Consider the following 17,644-nt stretch of genomic DNA (forward strand, 5'->3'; position numbering starts at 1 on the left):
GTTTTTGTGCAAGAGGCTTTTGCGCAAAAAAGATCTGTGTAGATGGCTCCTTTTTGTGCAAAAACCACCTCTTGTGCAAGAGCTGTTCTTCCTCAGTATTGTAGTGTGTCTTTTTTTTAATTTTAATTTCACAAAGGTAAATGAATGGATACCTCGAGGTGCTTGCAATGCTACTTAATCCAGTAAACTTCCGATAATCTGTCACCTTTAGGACCCAGGGGGTGCCGGACTATCAGATATGCCGGACTATTGGAAGAGGGGGCTATGAGGGGTCTGGGGTGGGGTGGGGTGGGGGGGATGCCACCCCAGACCACTCATGGCCTCCCCTTCCGATAGTCCGGCTCTGCCCCAGGTCTCCCCGATTCAGCTGCTGCTGGTCAGTTTCAGCAGCGGCTGAATCGGGGAAGCCAGGCACAGAGCAGCTCCAATTGTCCGGCTGCCCGGAGCACTTCCGGGTTCCCGATGGTGCCAGACCATCAGGAGTGCCGGAGCATTGGATTCAGGACCAATGGAATTTTACTGTAATTTATTACTCTAATGATATTCCCTATAAAAGCTTACACTCAGCCAAGGCTTATCTGCTCTCTCTTCATAATAACATCTTAGTGTTACATACAGTAAAATTATTGACACAAGGAAATAAGTAGATAAACTTAAATAAATATGCTTATACTTAGCAGCATTGCCAGTGCTTCTAAGGGACCAGAACACAGTGGAAGACCTTTAGGGGTAAATTAGAACACCGAGAGCCAGGACTGAGAGTTGTAAACAAACTTAATGGGACTGTGGGAAACTTGACCACATGCATAAGCAGACAACCAACTAACTAAAGTCATGCTGGATCCCAGATGTTGCTGGACCAGAATATGCCAGACTAGAGAGATTCAACCTCTGGAGAGAACTTGACAAATTTCTTAGGCACATTTACACAGAACCTTCTGTCTTCTAGGACACAGGAATCAGATAATGGTCTTAAAAATGATTTTTATTAACAAAAAACCCATACTTGGTGAACATTACGGAGCAACTGAAAAAACAAAACACAGAGAATTGCTTCCCTTGGATTCAACTTGGAGAGTTACAGTGAACGTGGTAGTTACATGTGTTCAACATAGTGAAGTCCAACAAGCCCCAAAATCAAGAGAATAACCTGATCTTGTCTGACTACACATTCCCTATTCTACATATTACCTGTTGTTCCAAGGTTTAGTCCTTCTCTAGGCATGGATGTGGCTGGATATTCCATGCCTTGCTTCCTAGCTCAGTTCATGTCTCCCAGCTGTACACTGTAGATTACAACAGGAAGGTCACTGCTTCCAATTAAAAAAAATCCACACTTGGTTTTCATTGGCTCTCCTGGCTTCCTGCCAAAACTTCCTGCTTCCCTAGCATTCCTGGAGACTCCCTAAGATCCACTGTCTCTGATTTTTAACCCTTACAATTTAGTTAACTGACTGGAATGTTCAGAAAAGGGAGTTTTATTTACCTGCCTTGTAGCACCTTCAGACTTGAGCAGAAACATGTTTTCTTTGTGATCTAGATAACTGCTTTATTCCTTTTTTTAGACTTTTCTGAGAAGGCCATTCAATTATCACACTACCCGAATGGCTAGATTTAAAAAAAAACAAAAAACAGAGTAAACCGTTCTGGAAAATGCCCCAAAACTTTTTGGCCTCCAAAACAAATGTTTAACTGTAGCATGACACTTAAATTGGTAGGATCATCAGTCAGCAGGGTACTTACACATATTTCTAACTTTTTGTGAACACACACATCCAGTTACTCATGGGGGAATTCTGCACGTGCAGAAGTTTGCAGAAATGAAAGTTCTGCATGAAGACTTTCCTTTTACCTCCCAAAAAATACTGTTTGAGGTATGTTTTGGCACAAATGCCATTTCTTAATTATTTAGTATAGTTGCAATTGCTATATTACTAATTGCCTACACTTCTCTTTACAGTAATCTTCATTCACCCAGTTGTGTGGTGATATAATGTTGGTTATTTTGGCTATTTCTCTAACATTAGTGCTCCAAAATTCTGGGGAAATAGGTGTGTGTTAGTGTTAAGGTACAAGTAGCCATCATATTTGCTTACATTTGTCTGCTTTTTCAGAATAGACAATTTTTAAAATTATAATCATTTTAGTTTATCATCTTACTAATATACATCTGCATCAAGTCCGATAATCAACTAAATGAATTACAATCAAGTAGAAATTAATGAAAAGAAAATAAGTTAGTCTACTATGTACCTTTGCAAAGCACTGTATAGAAAAAATACCGAAATAAAAATGCCAGTGATAGTTTTTGTGTTGCTTTTATGAGTACTTTAATGACAAACTTATTTCTACTTTTTTAACGATTATTAAATTAGCTATACAAAATTTCAGTAGGCAGATTGAGAACATAGTTTATCTTCCCTCCCTAAAAATCAACTGTGTATAAAACCAAAATAGTAAACATGTAACTAACATGTTTGTGTTTGTACAACTCAGAATATGTTATTTCTCTCCTTAAAAAAATATGACAGTGGACTGCCCACTGTGTTCAAAAATCCTTTGAAAACTATAGATATAGTAAAAAAAATGCTTTGCACACACTCAAACTATTTTATTACTGTTGGCGTGTATTATGTACAATATATGTGTGTAAATGGACTGTGTAGCCCCACAATAACTTAAAATTTGGAAAGAATAATTTTTACTCCTTGGATTTTAGAATTAATTCAGATTTTTCTTTCAGTGTGCCCGGTAACATTTCTTACAAAATTATATTTGAATTCTGGAATGTTCCTAATATCTTAGATTCATCTGTGTGGAGCTAGGACTTATTTGAACTTAGACTTTTGTCTTGGGCTACACTATCTATGTGTAATCAAAGACTGTGTTGCATCTTGCAACACTCAATACTCATTAAGGATGAGATCCTGGACTCAGTAAAGATATTAGCAAAACTCCCAGTGACTTCACAGTTCCAAGTTTTCTGATAATTGAATGGAAAATAAGTTTCAGTCTCACCAGGCTGATATGTTACAGGTTCATCATAGAAAAGAAATATTCAAAGTTTGTTCATCTGATTCATTGAGCATCACTTACATTTGTGTAACGCTTCACCTTTTATAATCAACAAAATTATATGGACAGAAAATAGTAATTCTACACTTTGATAAAGAGGAATACAACCAGAAAAATGACTCAAGCTCATCAGAAGTAGGTTTTGCCCACAAAAGCTTATATGTTACTCTGTAAGGTGCCACAGGACTACTCATTGTCTAGAAAAATCTGGTGTTTGTCATTTCTGTTAAGCTTTCATGAGGTTTTTATAACACTGGGTTATTTTCTCCCATTTTTTTATATTGCTGAATAAAGGCTGGCAAACAAAAGTACACCACAATGCAGAGACAGTTAACTTATCATAGAATCATAGAATAATAGGACTGGAAGGGACCTCAAGAGGTCATCGAGTCCAGCCCCCCGCCCTCAAGGCAGGACCAAGCTCCACCTACACCATCCCTGACAGATGTCTATCTAACCTGTTCTTAAATATCTCCAGAGAGGGAGATTCCACCACCTCCCTTGGCAATTTATTCCAATATTTGACCACCCTGACAGTTAGGAATTTTTTCCTAATGTCCAATCTAAACCTCCCTTGCTGCACTTTAAGCCCATTACTCCTTGTCCTGTCCTCAGAAACCAAGAGGAACAAATTTTCTCCTTCCTCCTTGTGACACCCTTTTAGATATTTGAAAACTGCTATCATGTCCCCCCTTAATCTTCTTTTTTCCAAACTAAACAAGCCCAGTTCATGAAGCCTGGCTTCATAGGTCATGTTCTCTAGACCTTTAATCATTCTTGTCGCTCTTCTCTGTACCCTTTCCAATTTCTCCACATCTTTCTTGAAATGTGGTGCCCAGAAATGGACACAGTACTCCAGCTGAGGCCTAACTAGTGCAGAGTAGAGCGGCAGAATGACTTCACGAGTTTTGCTTACAACACGCCTGTTGATACAACCTAGAATCATATTTGCTTTTTTGGCAACAGCATCACACTGTTGACTCATATTCAACTTGTGGTCCACTATGACTCCTAGATCCCTTTCTGCCATGCTCCTTCCTAGACAGTCGCTTCCCATCTTGTATGTATGGAACTGATTGTTCCTCCCTAAGTGGAGCACTTTGCATTTCTCTTTATTAAACCTCATCCTGTTTACCTCTGACCATTTCTCTAACTTGCTAAGGTCATTTTGAATTATGTCCCTATCCTCCAAAGAAGTCGCAACCCCACCCAGTTTGGTATCATCCGCAAACTTAATAAGCGTACTCTCTATCCCAATATCTACATCATTGATGAAGATATTGAACAGTACGGGTCCCAAAACAGACCCTTGCGGAACTCCACTTGTTATCCCTTTCCAGCAGGATTTAGAACCGTTAACAACAACTCTCTGACTACGGTTATCCAGCCAATTATGCACCCACCTTATCGTGGCCCTATCTAAGTTATATTTGCCTAGTTTATCAATAAGAATATCATGCGAGACCGTATCAAATGCCTTACTAAAGTCTAGGTATATGACATCCACCGCTTCTCCCTTATCCACAAGGCTCGTTATCTTATCAAAGAAAGCTATCAGATTAGTTTGGCATGACTTGTTCTTCACAAACCCATGCTGGCTATTCCCTATCACTTTATTACCTTCCAAGTGTTTGCATAGGATTTCCTTAATTACCTGCTCCATTATCTTCCCTGGGACAGACATTAAACTGACCGGTCTGTAGTTTCCTGGGTTGTTCTTATTCCCCTTTTTATAGATGGGCACAATATTTGCCCTTTTCCAGTCTTCTGGAATCTCCCCTGTCTGCCATGATTTTTCAAAGATCATAGCTAAAGGCTCAGATACCTCCTCTATCAGCTCCTTGAGTATCCTGGGATGCATTTCATCAGGACCTGGTGACTTGCTGACATCTAACTTTCCTAAGTGACTTTTAACTTGTTCTTTGTGAATTCTATCTTCTAAACCTATCCTCTCTCTGCTTGTATTCACTACGTTAGGCACACCTCCAGACTTCTCGGTGAAGACCGAAACAAAGAAGTCATTGAGCATCTCCGCCATTTCCAAGTTTCCTGTTACTGCTTCTCCCTCCTCGCTAAGCAGTGGGCCTACCCTGTCCTTGGTCTTCCTCTTGCTTTTAATGTATTTATAAAAAGTCTTCTTGTTTCCCTTTATGCCTGTAGCTAGTTTGATTTCATTTTGTGCCTTTGCCTTTCTAATCTTGCCCCTGCATTCCCGTGTTGCTTGCCTATATTCATCCTTTGTTAGTTGTCCTAGTTTCCATTTTTTTATATGACTCCTTTTTTATTTTGAGATTGTGCAAGATCTCCTTGTTAAGCCAAGCTGGTCTTTTGCCATATTTTCTATCTTTCCTACACAGCGGAATTGTTTGCTTTTGGGCCCTTAACAACATCCCTTTGAAATACTTCCAACTCTCCTCAGTTGTTTTTCCCTTCAGTCTTGCTTCCCATGGGACCTTACCTACAAGTTCTCTGAGCTTATCAAAATCTGCCTTCCTGAAATCCATTACCTCAATTGTGCTGGTCTCCCTTCTACCTTTCCTTAAGATCATGAACTCTATTATTTCGTGATCACTGTCCCCTATACTGTCTTCCACTTTCAAGTTCTCAACTAGTTCCTCCCTATTTGTTAAAACCAAATCCAGAACAGCTTCTCCTCTGGTAGCTTTTTCAACCTTCTGAAACAGAAAGTTGTCTCCAATGCAGTTCAGAAACTTATTGGATAGCCTGTGCCTCGCTGTGTTAGTTTCCCAACATATGTCTGGATAGTTGAAGTCCCCCATCACCACCAAATCTTGGGCTTTGGATAGTTTTGTTAATTGTTTAAAAAAGGCCTCATCCACCTCTTCCACCTGGCTAGGTGGCCTGTAGTAGACTCCTAGCATGATATCACCCTCGTTTTTTACCCCTTTTAGCTTAACCCTGAGACTCTCTACACAGCTATCTCCTACATTCATCTCCACTTCAGTCCAAGTGTGTACATTTTTAATATACAAGGCAACCCCTCCTCCCTTTTTTCCCTGTCTGTCCTTCCTGAGCAAGCCGTACCCTTCCATACCAACATTCCAATCATGCGTCCCATCCCACCAGGTTTCTGTAATACCAAAAGTTATGCAAAAGTTACAACTATCAGCATTAGGGTAAAGGAATGCTTTCACTCTGTTTATGTTCTGCTTTTTCCTCCCATTCCAAGGATAGTTGTGGGTCAGCATAAAGTCATGAATTCAGTGTATATGTTGCAAAAGTATTGTATAAATAAGTTTATTATATCAACATGCACAAAAGATGTTTGCTAAAACCATATTTTTGCATTTGTGTGAAATCAAATGTTACTGTATTTGTTCTATTACCTCGCCTATAGAAAGCTATATATCTATTAAAGCTGTATTTGATCATTCTTTAACCTATCATGAATATAGGGACAGGTGTGTTGTGTATTTTGCCTGTAATTGAGAATTGCATGGTGTTTGCTAGAATATCTCACCATAGAAACATTTAAGGAAAGGCACATCTTTATTTCCAGTGTCATAGAAAAATTGGCCAACTTTCTTCAGTTAAAAAATGTGGAATATAATTTTTGGTTGGCAGTTGATCCAGTATTCACTATGATTAGTTAAGCTAACTTTATGAAGCTGTTCTGATGTACAGTAAAATCTGTTCTAAAGATTATTGTAGAAAAGGCTTGCTTGATTTGAATATGCTTCTAAGAGTCTGTCCATCTTCCCAATTTTCATCTTGTATCTCTAGTGTCAGTGGGTACAGCAAAGAATTAAGCTATTGGTATGTATTGTTGTAAATTTGTTATTTATTACTAAACATATTAAAGTCTTATTTTTAAAGAAATTTGAATATTTTCACTCATGAACATAAGCAATCACAAAATGACTTAATCAGGAGTCCATCTTAATGGTTAGGCTGTTTTTTTGTTAATAAATTGAAATGGAGTGCTTAAGAATATTGAACAATTTGTATATTCTTTCCATAGTTAAGAGTATTTTCTCCAACATATAGTTGAGTACAACTCCTATTTAATTCTGAAATGTACTACTCTTTTATTCTTGATAACTTGAACTTAATAATAATGAACTTTGTTAAAAGCAACATATTCTGGTTTATTTTATTGAATATGCTTGTATGTTAACACTTTATATAAAAGTATTTTTAGTTTCACCTAACAATTTTTGTAATATCTTATATACAGTAATAAAACCTGCCCATGGCTATTAAATAAATGGAGATATACCTATCTTATAGTGCTGGAAGGGACCTTGAGAGGTCATTGAATCCAGTCCCATGCCCTGACATATTTGCCCCAGATCCCTAAATGGTTCTTGAACTCACAACCTTGAGTTTAGCAGGGTAATGCTCAAACCACTGAGCTATCCCTTCCCTTGCTCTTTGTTTTTCATAATAGTATACAAAAGTACTTATTTTGTTAATGTTTGACATAGCATGTCAATTGTATGCTTGTTTTCTATTCCAAGCAAATAGTGTATTCTATTTTGATAACTATAACTTTTTTTCTTATATTTTTTTTATTGCTTGCCCCATACAGGAAGTAGAGGTTTGTATATACATCTTCTGTATTTTGCATTCCTTTCAGTTTTTGTATGTATGTATTGATTTCTTATGTCATGTTAAATATAGGTTGTTTTTCCTCTTCCAGGATGATTATTTCCGTACATGGAGTCCGGGTAAACCATTTGATCAAGGTAAGAAATCTCATTATCATTTTAAATAATTTATAATATTAATAAATATTAAATAATCCTATTTTTTAAAAATCTAAATTTCTATGAATTTGTAGTCTTTTTTTCATATTTTTATTCTAGATTTAAAGTAGGATGGCAACTGGAAAGGAAGCCTTGCAATCATTATATACACAATTCTTATAAACATTTATTTTGGGAGAAGAGAATGGGAAGGCAGTAGTAACTTATCAAAAATTGTTTAACACTTCCCATTATAAAAATGTTTCAAGGGTTTTTCCCCCCTTTTTATTTAAAAAAACCCCCTGTAATATAGGTCAAACATTTCCATGATATGCAGCAGGAACTTGGAAGAAGGACACATCTAGAGTTAGATACTTCAGCTACCCATTCACTGTTGACTGAATTATAAGCAATTGATAATCAATATTTGTAATCTTAATTATGCTTAATAGATCTTATGGGGGGGGGGGTCCCTTCTTTAGTTTGTAAGAAGAGTCATTAGAGCAGGGGTCATCAACCTTTTCAAACCAAATAATTGACATAATGATTAATAATGTCATAAATGAAACATTGTACTAACAGACTTTATTTAATGGTACTTTTGCTGCTGCATCTTTTTGCACATTTCTTTGAAGTTAATATCATCACTGGTGAAATTCAGGTTCATAAACGCATTCAAGCTACATAAGTAATTACACATTTTTAAATTTTGAATTTTTCATTTTAATTTAAAAAGTTGCATACATTTTGGGAATGACAAAAGAGCTGTAGGTTGTATATCCCTGCATTAGAGAGACTGAGGGTAGCATGGTTGGAGAGGAGTTGAGGCTGCTTTAGTAGAGTTTTTGGTAATTTGGGTGAGATGTATCAAATAAAACAGTCCTGCCATTAGACATTTTCCCCCTTAGACTTCCTGCATTTTCCGTTGTCCATCTAATCCAGTTCTTGTATTTTGCTCCAAAGCATACTGGTAGGAGAGTGAGACCGACTAAACCCTTGATTTTTGAATTGCAAAAAACAGAACACTTCAAAGAGTGGAACTTCTTTCCTTGTAGCTACAGTAACAATCACAGCACAGAGATATTCAAGTGGGTTACACGCACGAGGTAGATGGAAAGAGAGGAGACTTGAGGGGAAAAGATGATCTGATAAAACAGATGGACGGGCTTATTTTTAAACCCGCTTTTTCCGTATTTGTGAATTTTAATTTCAATTGAAGATTTTGTGATTTTTAAAAAAAAATTGTAATTAAGAGAGTTGAAGCTGAGAGATGCTCAGATGAATTCTTTCCTAGGTGTGACTTGTGCGGCTTTTTCTACATGCTGAGTGTCTACCTGATCACCATATTTGGGGTTGGGAAAGGAATTTTCTCCATGGTCAAATGGGCCTTGGGATTTTTCGCTTTGTTCTGGAGCATGGGTTGCTTGCAGGTTTAAACTAGTGTAAATGGTGTATTCTCTGTAACTTGAAATCTTTAGATCATAATTCGAGGTCTTCAGAAACTCAGCCACAGATAATGTGTGTACTGCAGGTGTGAGTCTGTGAGGTTCTGTGGCCCGACTGTGTCCAGAAGAGACCTTAAGCCTGAATTTGAGAGTCAAGTGGGAGATGAATGAGGAATCTAAGGCTATGTCTACACTTGCGGCTTCTTGCGCAAGAACGACTGTTCTTGCGCAAGAATCCGCAGAGCATCTACACTGCCCATCCGCTCTTGCGCAAGTAAATGTACAGTACGGCGTGATAAGAGATGGCTCCTTGCGCAAGAGCTACGCTGTTTCCTATCAGGCTTAAGCTCTCTTGCGCAGGCACTCTTGCGCAAGAGGGCAGTGTGTACGTTCAGCAAGCGCGTACTTGCGCAAGAATTGGCCTCCAGTGAAAAACACAGGTGGCCTCTCCGACACTCCGTACAGGCAATCACCACTTGTTGGTTCCCCATAATTGGACCCCCCGTAAAGGCACAGGCACGGAGCACAGCCATTTGCTACGTGCCACCTGGGTACCAGCCAGAGAGAGGAATGACAGCTGCCCAGCCTCAGCCAGGTCCCTCAGACCCCATGGAGGAGCCATCCCAGAGCACCCAGCAGGCCTGAAGGGGCAGCAAGCGGTGGGCTCCATGCTGGAGCACCGCCGAGGTGGCTGCCCTCCTGGACATCTGGGGAAAGGAGGAGGCCCTCCGGGACCCCAAGTCCCGGAGGAGAAATACACAAATTTTTTTGTCCACGTGACCCAGGCGCTGGCCGCAAAGGGACACCCGGCCCAGACCCTGGAACGGGTCCGGGCCAAAGTGAAGGACCTGCGCCTCACCTACGTGCGGGCCAGCGAGTGTGAGAGTGGCAGAGCCACTGCCTGTCCCCAGTATCACCGTCTGCACCAGATCTTGGGGGACAAAAGAGCCACTCCCCTGCTGTCCCAGGTGGACATGGCAGTGGCCACCCCAGTAGTCTGACCCAGGCCACCGGAGGAGGAGGAGGAGGAAGAGGGAGACCGGTCCTCGGATGAGGAGGAGGAGGTGGCAGAGGACAGCAGCCAGACCTCACCATCTCGGCCTAGCACCAGTCAGGATGTGTCCTGGGCATCCTCCGAAGCCGGCGATGGATTGTCTCGTGAGTGCAGTGGCTACCATTCGCAAGTGTGCTGGAGAAGGCGGGGGAGGGCCACAGGATGGGGGAGAGGTATGGGTACATTGCACAGCCTGGCCACATGCTGCGCAGAGGCATGCAGCACGTGCAACCTCGTGCAGCTAGGGTTGCCAGGTGTCCAGTTTAGAACCAGACAGTCCAGTCTTTGAGCTTTCTGTTCGGGAAACAAATTGAGAGGATAAAAATGAGAAAATATACATGTCTGGGATTTTTTAACTAAGATGTAATGTAGACTGTCATGTAATGTCAAGTGTGTCCAGTATTTTTGTTGAAACCATCCGGCAGCCCTATGTGCATCCAGACCAAGTGGCACAGAGAAGTGGCAGCTAGCCCCAGCACATGCCTAGGACCCCAGGGATTCTGCTCGACCGGACCGGGATTGGGGGGAGGTTTGGCCAGGAGTAGGCCAACATCAAGGTTGCAGGCCTAACCCCACACAGCCTAAAGGGTGCTGCACACAGCACACGTCCATGGCTACCTCTGGGACACTGTAGCTTCCCCTGGAGAAGGCACAACAGCCCTCCCCCCAAGCACATGTGGCTCCCCTGGGGGCTCCTGGGCCACCTTGGGACCCCCCCCTCCTGCTGCCCCAGGGGAATTCCCCCTCACCAGCCACACCTGTCCCTGGGCATCGTGATGTACTGGGAGGGCACGGGGCTCTGGACACCATTTGGGGCAGGGCTCACTGAACATGTTACTCTCCTCTGCTTCTCCTGCAGTGGGACCCCCAGCCAGCGAGGGACCTTCCAGCCCCATTCCGCCGGTGCAAAGGATCGCAGGGCCCATTGCAGCGCTCCCAGGACCACCACCACCTGCTCCGCCACCACGTCTGCGTGCATGGAGCGCGCTCTGACAGAGAAGATCCGCGCAGATGTGGAGTGGCAGGAGCAGGTGTGGGGTCAGTACCTAGAGCGCTGTGACCGTGTCTGCACTCTCCTGGGCACCATTGCCGACCGGATGGGCCCTGTGCAGCAGCCCAGTGCTGCCAGGCCCCCCTCTGTCACTCCCAGCTCTCCGCCCGCTTCTCTCCCTGCTTTGCCCATGCCCCCTCCCAAGGTCCCCCACCCTCAGCACCTCCTGGTGCAGCCTGCCCCAACCCGGCATGAGGGGGAGAGGTGCCCCCACACACCTGGGCGTAGGAGAGGCCTCCATTATCCATCATGAGGCCCTCCCAGTTCAGGGTCTCCTCCTCCCTCCCTCCCCTCTCCCCACAGTGCACTCCCTTCCCCATATAAATAAAAAAGTGCCTTATGTACAGCAAGTGCATTTATTTATTAGGAGGTGAGGGAAGGGTGGCAGGAAGGGGTGGTGATGGGACCGGGAAGTGGGGGCACAGGGACATCCCTGCGGTCAGAGGTGTAGGAGTGGCCTATTGTGGGGCCTGGTCCAGCATCACCTCGAGGGCTTCCTGGACCCAAACCCCGTGGCAGTTGGTCTGCCGGGTGGTGGCCATGTGGGGCTGCTGGTAGGCCTGGCCCTCACCTACCATCCACCCCGGGAGGAAGGCCTCCCCCCTCCCCTCTCCCCTCAATAATATTGTGGAGCATGCAACATGCTGAGGAGACCTCCGGGATGTGGTGCACCCCCATGTCCAGGTGGGTCAGGAGGCACCTAAACCGTGCCTTCAGATGGCCAAAGGCGCACTCGATGGGATTGCGGGCCCAGTCCAGGTGGCTGTTGAAGGTGGCCTAGCTGTGGTCCAGGTGGCCGATGTATGGCCGCATCAGCCAGGCCATCAGTGGGTAGGTCGCATCCCACAAGATGCACACTGGCACCTGGGGGAAGTAGGTGCCCGCCTCTAGCCTGTGGCACAGGCCTGAGTGCCTGAAGATGCGAGCGTCGTGGGCCCGCCCGGACCACCCCATATAAATGTCCTGGAACCGGCCCTGGTGGTCCACTAGCGCCTAGAGCACCACGGAGCAGTAGCCCTTCCGGTTTATGAACCGAGCCGCTTGGTGCTCTGGCGCCCGGTAGGGGTTGTGGGTCCCATCTATGGCTCCCCCACAGTTCGGGAACCCCAGGCTGGTGAAGCTGGTAATGGTGGTGTCCATGTCCCGGGGGCGGATCACCCTCTGGAGCAGCATGTCATTGATGGTGTTGACGACCTTCAGAGGGATGCATGGAATGAGACACAGTGCATACATGGGCCCCTGGGGTGTGCTCACCCTCCTTTTGATGGCCCTTCCCCCCCCCCCACGCAGGCCAGGGCCCTCTGCCCCCCCGGGATCTCCCCCTCCCCCACCAGCGGGGCTGTGTGCAGGAGGGACAGCATGAGCCCCTGTGTGTGGGGGCTTCCTCCTGCCCCTACAGCCTCGCCCCGCCCGGTCTGGCCCCTTCCCTCCCCCAGGATGAGCCCATGGTCCACAGAGGGCCTTATCTGCCAGACAACCGCACTGACGGTGGACCTACCCACCCCGAACTGGTTCGCCACGGAGTGATAGCTGTCCGGGGTGGCCAGTTTCCAGGGCAGTTTCAATCCTTTTCTCCACGGGGTTGGCGGGGCGCAGGTGGGTGTCCTGCTTCTGGAGTGCAGGGGTGAGCCAGATGCAGAGCTCATGGAATGTCCCCCTGCGCATCCGAAAGTTCTGCACCATTGCTGGTCTCCCCATTGGTCCAGCACCAGGCGCTCCCACCAGTCCCCAATGGTGTCGTAGCTCCAGAGGTGCCTGTCAGTGGTGGGTGCGGGTGCCTGAGCCCAGCTGCAGCCGTGGCGAGGTCCTGCACCTGTTGCCCAGTCTCCAGCTCCTGCTGGAGCAATGTGGCTCCCTGGTGGAGGAGCTCCACAGCCTCTGTAATGGCCATGAGGAGCAGATGTTGCTGGCTGGGGTTGTCCTCCTGCTCCATGGCTCTGACGGTGGCAGCGAGGGTGCCCAGGGGTACTTGCCAGGAACAGAGGTGACAGGTGATGTTCTGACTCTCGCTCCCTCAAAAGGGTGCGTGAGCATGCAGCCACAGGGAAACGGCCATCCAGGATCCCTTTAAGTACATTTCCCAGTGGGGATCCGGCGCATGTCCACAGACGCTGCTGGTGACCTCTTGACATGGCCGATTTGTTTCCGGAGATTTATGTTGTTCTTGTGCAAGGGCTTCCCACCAGTGTGGATGCTTTCTTGCGCACGAGCTCAGCGTTCTTACGATGCGGTTCTGGACAGTGTAGATGTTTTCTTGCACAAGTATACTTGCTCAAGATATTCCTGCGCAAGAACCCGCCAGTGTAGACATAGCCTAAGTGCGGAAGAGAACTATATACAATAATTGAAGTAAAATGGGGGTATAAGTGTCTTGTAAAGTGTTTCCAGGAGAAAACACATAGTGCATGAAATAAAAAAAAAGGCTTGATATTTACATACACAGTAGACTTGTATTGTTTTGGTTCCTCTCCATATCAATTAATTTCTAGTGGGATTTAATAAAAAAATTGTGGAGGATAGGTCCATCAATGACTATTAGCCAAGATGGGCATGAATGCTGTCCCTAGGCTCTGTTGCTAGAGGTTGGGAATGGGCAATGAGTTAGATCTTTTGATTACATGTTCTGGTCATTCCCTCTGAAGCACCTGACATTCACCACTCAGAAGAGGGGATGTTAGATGGACTTTTGGTTTGACCCAATATAGATATTCTTATGCTATTTGTTTGTTTGCTCAGAGTCTCGTATATTTTTTATGATTTTATGAAAACTTGTTTGGTCATATTGCTGTTCTGAGACAAACAATGTTCAAAAAGCATTCATGGGACAATATACTAGCTCCTGATTTAAAATCATAATATCCTAACATTCTTCAGATAGTGAATATTTTAATTGCTGTAACTGCACATCTGTGCTGCTTGTTACCATATGTTATTGAATTGAAAAATAACATTAAAAGAAGAATTGCTTTTCACCAGTGTGGCATGTGAGTTGCATACTTACGATAATCCTTTTATCCACATCATATCGTGTGATCTGTAATTGAAAGAACAAACAACATTGACCAGGGAAAGCACTTTCAGTAATTAACAGTGCTCCATCACTTGTTTTACCAGATTAATGAAGAGAAAATTGCTTACACACAAAACAATTTATTGTATACAGATTCAGGGGAATTTTTACCTGCCAGAATAGCACCCCTGTAGCAATCTTGTTACATTCCTTGTCAAATAATTAACATGGGCTCAATCTGAATTTTTCACTGATCTTGGGGCAATGAGCCTGTTGAAAGAATCAATGTGTTTCTTAAAAATTAGCTAGAAGGGTTTTCTGTACATTCATTGTATTATTATTGTGCATACATTTCCAGTTAACTACCTATCTCTACATTATTATTTTTCTGGAGCATGAAAGTGACAATATTAGTGAATAGATCCAGGATTAATAGATAGGTAAAGAGCAAGATTCCTAATAAATCCCTACCATGTAATCTGTGTTGTAGGTATGAACTTTCCTTTGACTTTTGTTAATTCTGGAGATGTGTTGTGTGTCGAAGAAAATGTTTATAAGAGGATGAATGTGACTATAAAACTCTTTAACTTTACTCCTTTTTAAAATTTGAATTCAGATGTGAAAGGCTACTGCATTTTTAACATCTAGTCTCATGATGCATTGGAATAGCCACTCAAGGTATAAAGAATATGGAAGTCTTGCACATTTTTTTGATTAAAAGTAAATTTAATAGACATGAAGGAGTCAAAAGTTGTGGTCTCCTATAGATCCTTTATGTATCAGTACAATAAGCACAGCAGCAGTGGTAGCAGCACAGTCTTTTCTCCATACGGTTGTATCACTGAAGAGAAGGAAAGGAGAGGCAGCAAAAGACTGTAAGGTCTTTGTCACAGGAACATTCTTTTCTGATATGTTTTAGTAGAGGACCTATACCTACTGGTCTCCCAACAATTGTATATTGTAAATAATAGTAATAACCTTGCTGCTGTTGTGGTGAATAAGGAAGAGAACTGTGGAATACTATGTGCTATTCATCATAACTTGAAGTTTATCATTTGTAAAATAATTGTGATACTGCAATGTGATATTAATTTGATGCTTTAAATATGATTAAATCCCTTTCTGAAGGGGATTACCTGTCGGTGGGGAGAAAAATAGCTCATTCAGTGTTTGGCTGCTGCTGCCAAGAAAATGTATATTAGGTTGAGGTCTTTCTTCCTTTGTGACCTGGATGCGTACTCAAAGTATCTGGATTGACCCAACCATTTCATTTCACACCAACATCCATTGACCTGCATTATATTCAAACCTGTGACCCAGATCTGTTACCATACCAACACTGAGTGATCCAGTCCCCTCTTACGCATTTTAAATTTACAGGAAAAAAAGTCTTAAAATGGAGTGTCATGACAGTATACTGAGAGGATTCTATAAAAGGTATATAAGTAGAGTTCTACATGAATACAAATTTTGTATCCAATCCATATTCACAAAAATGAGCTGTGCATAACTGCATCTGCATCTGCAGATGCAGATACCTGCAGATATAAAGCAGATATCCGCAAATTTGCCGGTTCTACATAAGAAGAGAAGATGACTAGTGCTGTATTACTCCAATTGTATCATTTTAGAGCTTGTTTTACTTAGTTACTTAAAAATGAATCGTTAATTTATCAGCTCAGTAGCCATACTTGTACTCTCTTTGTGGAAGTTAATAGTGTTTTAATTTCTTACAGGTATCAACTATTTTAGGTAATAACTAGGGATCAGAAGCCACTAATCCTACACCCTACAAAGTGCTTCTGAGGTCAGTGGGACTCCTTGCAGGCCACAAGGTCTGCTATGTAAATTACCAAGCAAGATTGGAGTGCAGTATCATTGTTTCCTTGAATTTTTATTTTTTTTTGGTTACAGGCCAAAAGCTTGCTCTTAAGCAAGGTCCTCCTGCACAGTGCACAATTTTTTTTTTTTCCTTAACAGGAGATAAAGATGTTTAGCAGTTTTTAAGTCTAATCCTGATACTTTTAACATCTAGGAACAAACTTATAAAAAGGGACCAATAGTTCTACCCTTGAAGATACTGGTGAAGCACAACCCAAGGTAAGGTTCAATGCAACAACTTCTCGTATGACGATCTAGAGCACTGCTACAATACTGAGCAATCTGACCTTTAGAACAGGAAAATAATTCCTTGACAAGAATTGAGTCTCATTTTTGTATTTTATTCCCTTCAACTTTGACTCTTTTAGAGTCAAATCTGTAATTTTTTATGAATTTAGCTCCTGCTAAGAGCAGTAATGAGATATGTGGTTGGTGAGTTAAAGGACCACTATTGATTCACATACAAGAATCCCTGTCCACAATGCCTACCATGTGTTCTCTTCAGCAATGTTAGTCATAATCCATTGAAGATTTGAGGAACAATCTCTCATTTGCTATAGAGGTAACAGTATAGTGGCCAGCTCTTTGTTTGTCTCTAGGCTACCCTTGGTTATAATTTCACATATATTTTGAAGAAGAATAAATGACCGTAGATTTACTTTAAGAAGACTTCCCTCTGTGTAGCTTTTTTTGACAAAGTATATTTTCTAAATCAGAATCCCCTCGTGCATTTCAGTGCTTGATGATAATGTATATTTGACCCACATGTGCACAATGAATGCGAATAGATCAGCGATGAAAAGATACACATCTGGCAATAAAATTAAATGATAGTTTTAAGAACATTTTGTAACATCACTTTGAGTATTTTGTAATGCCTTGAAAGACACCAAGGTGTTAGACAGGGTGGGCATACTTCTTGGTCTAAGGATGTGGAAATTGTATGGAGGGCCATGAATTCTCTCAATCATGGGGGTGGGGTGTGAGAGAGGGTGAGGGTTCTGTCTAGAGTTGCAAGCTCTGGAGTGGGGCCAGAAATGGGGAGTTCAGGGTATATGAGGGGCTCCAGGTTGGGGCAGAGAGTTGGAATGTCACGGGGGAGGCAGGGTGCATGGCCTGCTTCTAGTCTATTCCGTTTCAGAGGCGTTGCCAGGCAGCTCTTTATGCTGCCCTTGTCACTCCCATTAGCTGCAGTTCCCAGCCAGTAGGTATCGTGGGAGTGGTGCTTAGGCCAGGGGCAGCACACAGACCCCTCTGGCTGCCTCTACACATAGGATCTGTCTGGAAGGGGCACATGTTGCTTCTGGAAGCTGCACAAGCAGGGCAAGACCCAGAGTCCACTCCTTGCGGGAGCTTGAGGGCTGGATTAAAATAGGTGATGGGCTAGATGTGGCCCAGAGACAGTACAGTGGAGTCTGG

At 43.2% G+C, this 17,644-nt stretch overlaps 1 protein-coding gene across 1 annotated transcript in view; it reads left to right on the forward strand.

Moving 5' to 3' along the window:
* Nucleotides 1–17,644, forward strand: part of SPOCK3 (SPARC (osteonectin), cwcv and kazal like domains proteoglycan 3) — a 356,641-nt gene that overhangs the window by 126,121 nt on the left and 212,876 nt on the right. The window contains exon 3 of the mRNA XM_006111699.5: nucleotides 7,739–7,784. Coding sequence (XP_006111761.3) covers nucleotides 7,739–7,784 — 46 coding nt within the window. The remainder of the gene's footprint in view (nucleotides 1–7,738; nucleotides 7,785–17,644) is intronic.

Source organism: Pelodiscus sinensis, chromosome 4, assembly GCF_052426305.1.
Source record: "Pelodiscus sinensis isolate ZL-2025 chromosome 4, ASM5242630v1, whole genome shotgun sequence".
Taxonomy (NCBI): domain Eukaryota; kingdom Metazoa; phylum Chordata; order Testudines; family Trionychidae; genus Pelodiscus; species Pelodiscus sinensis.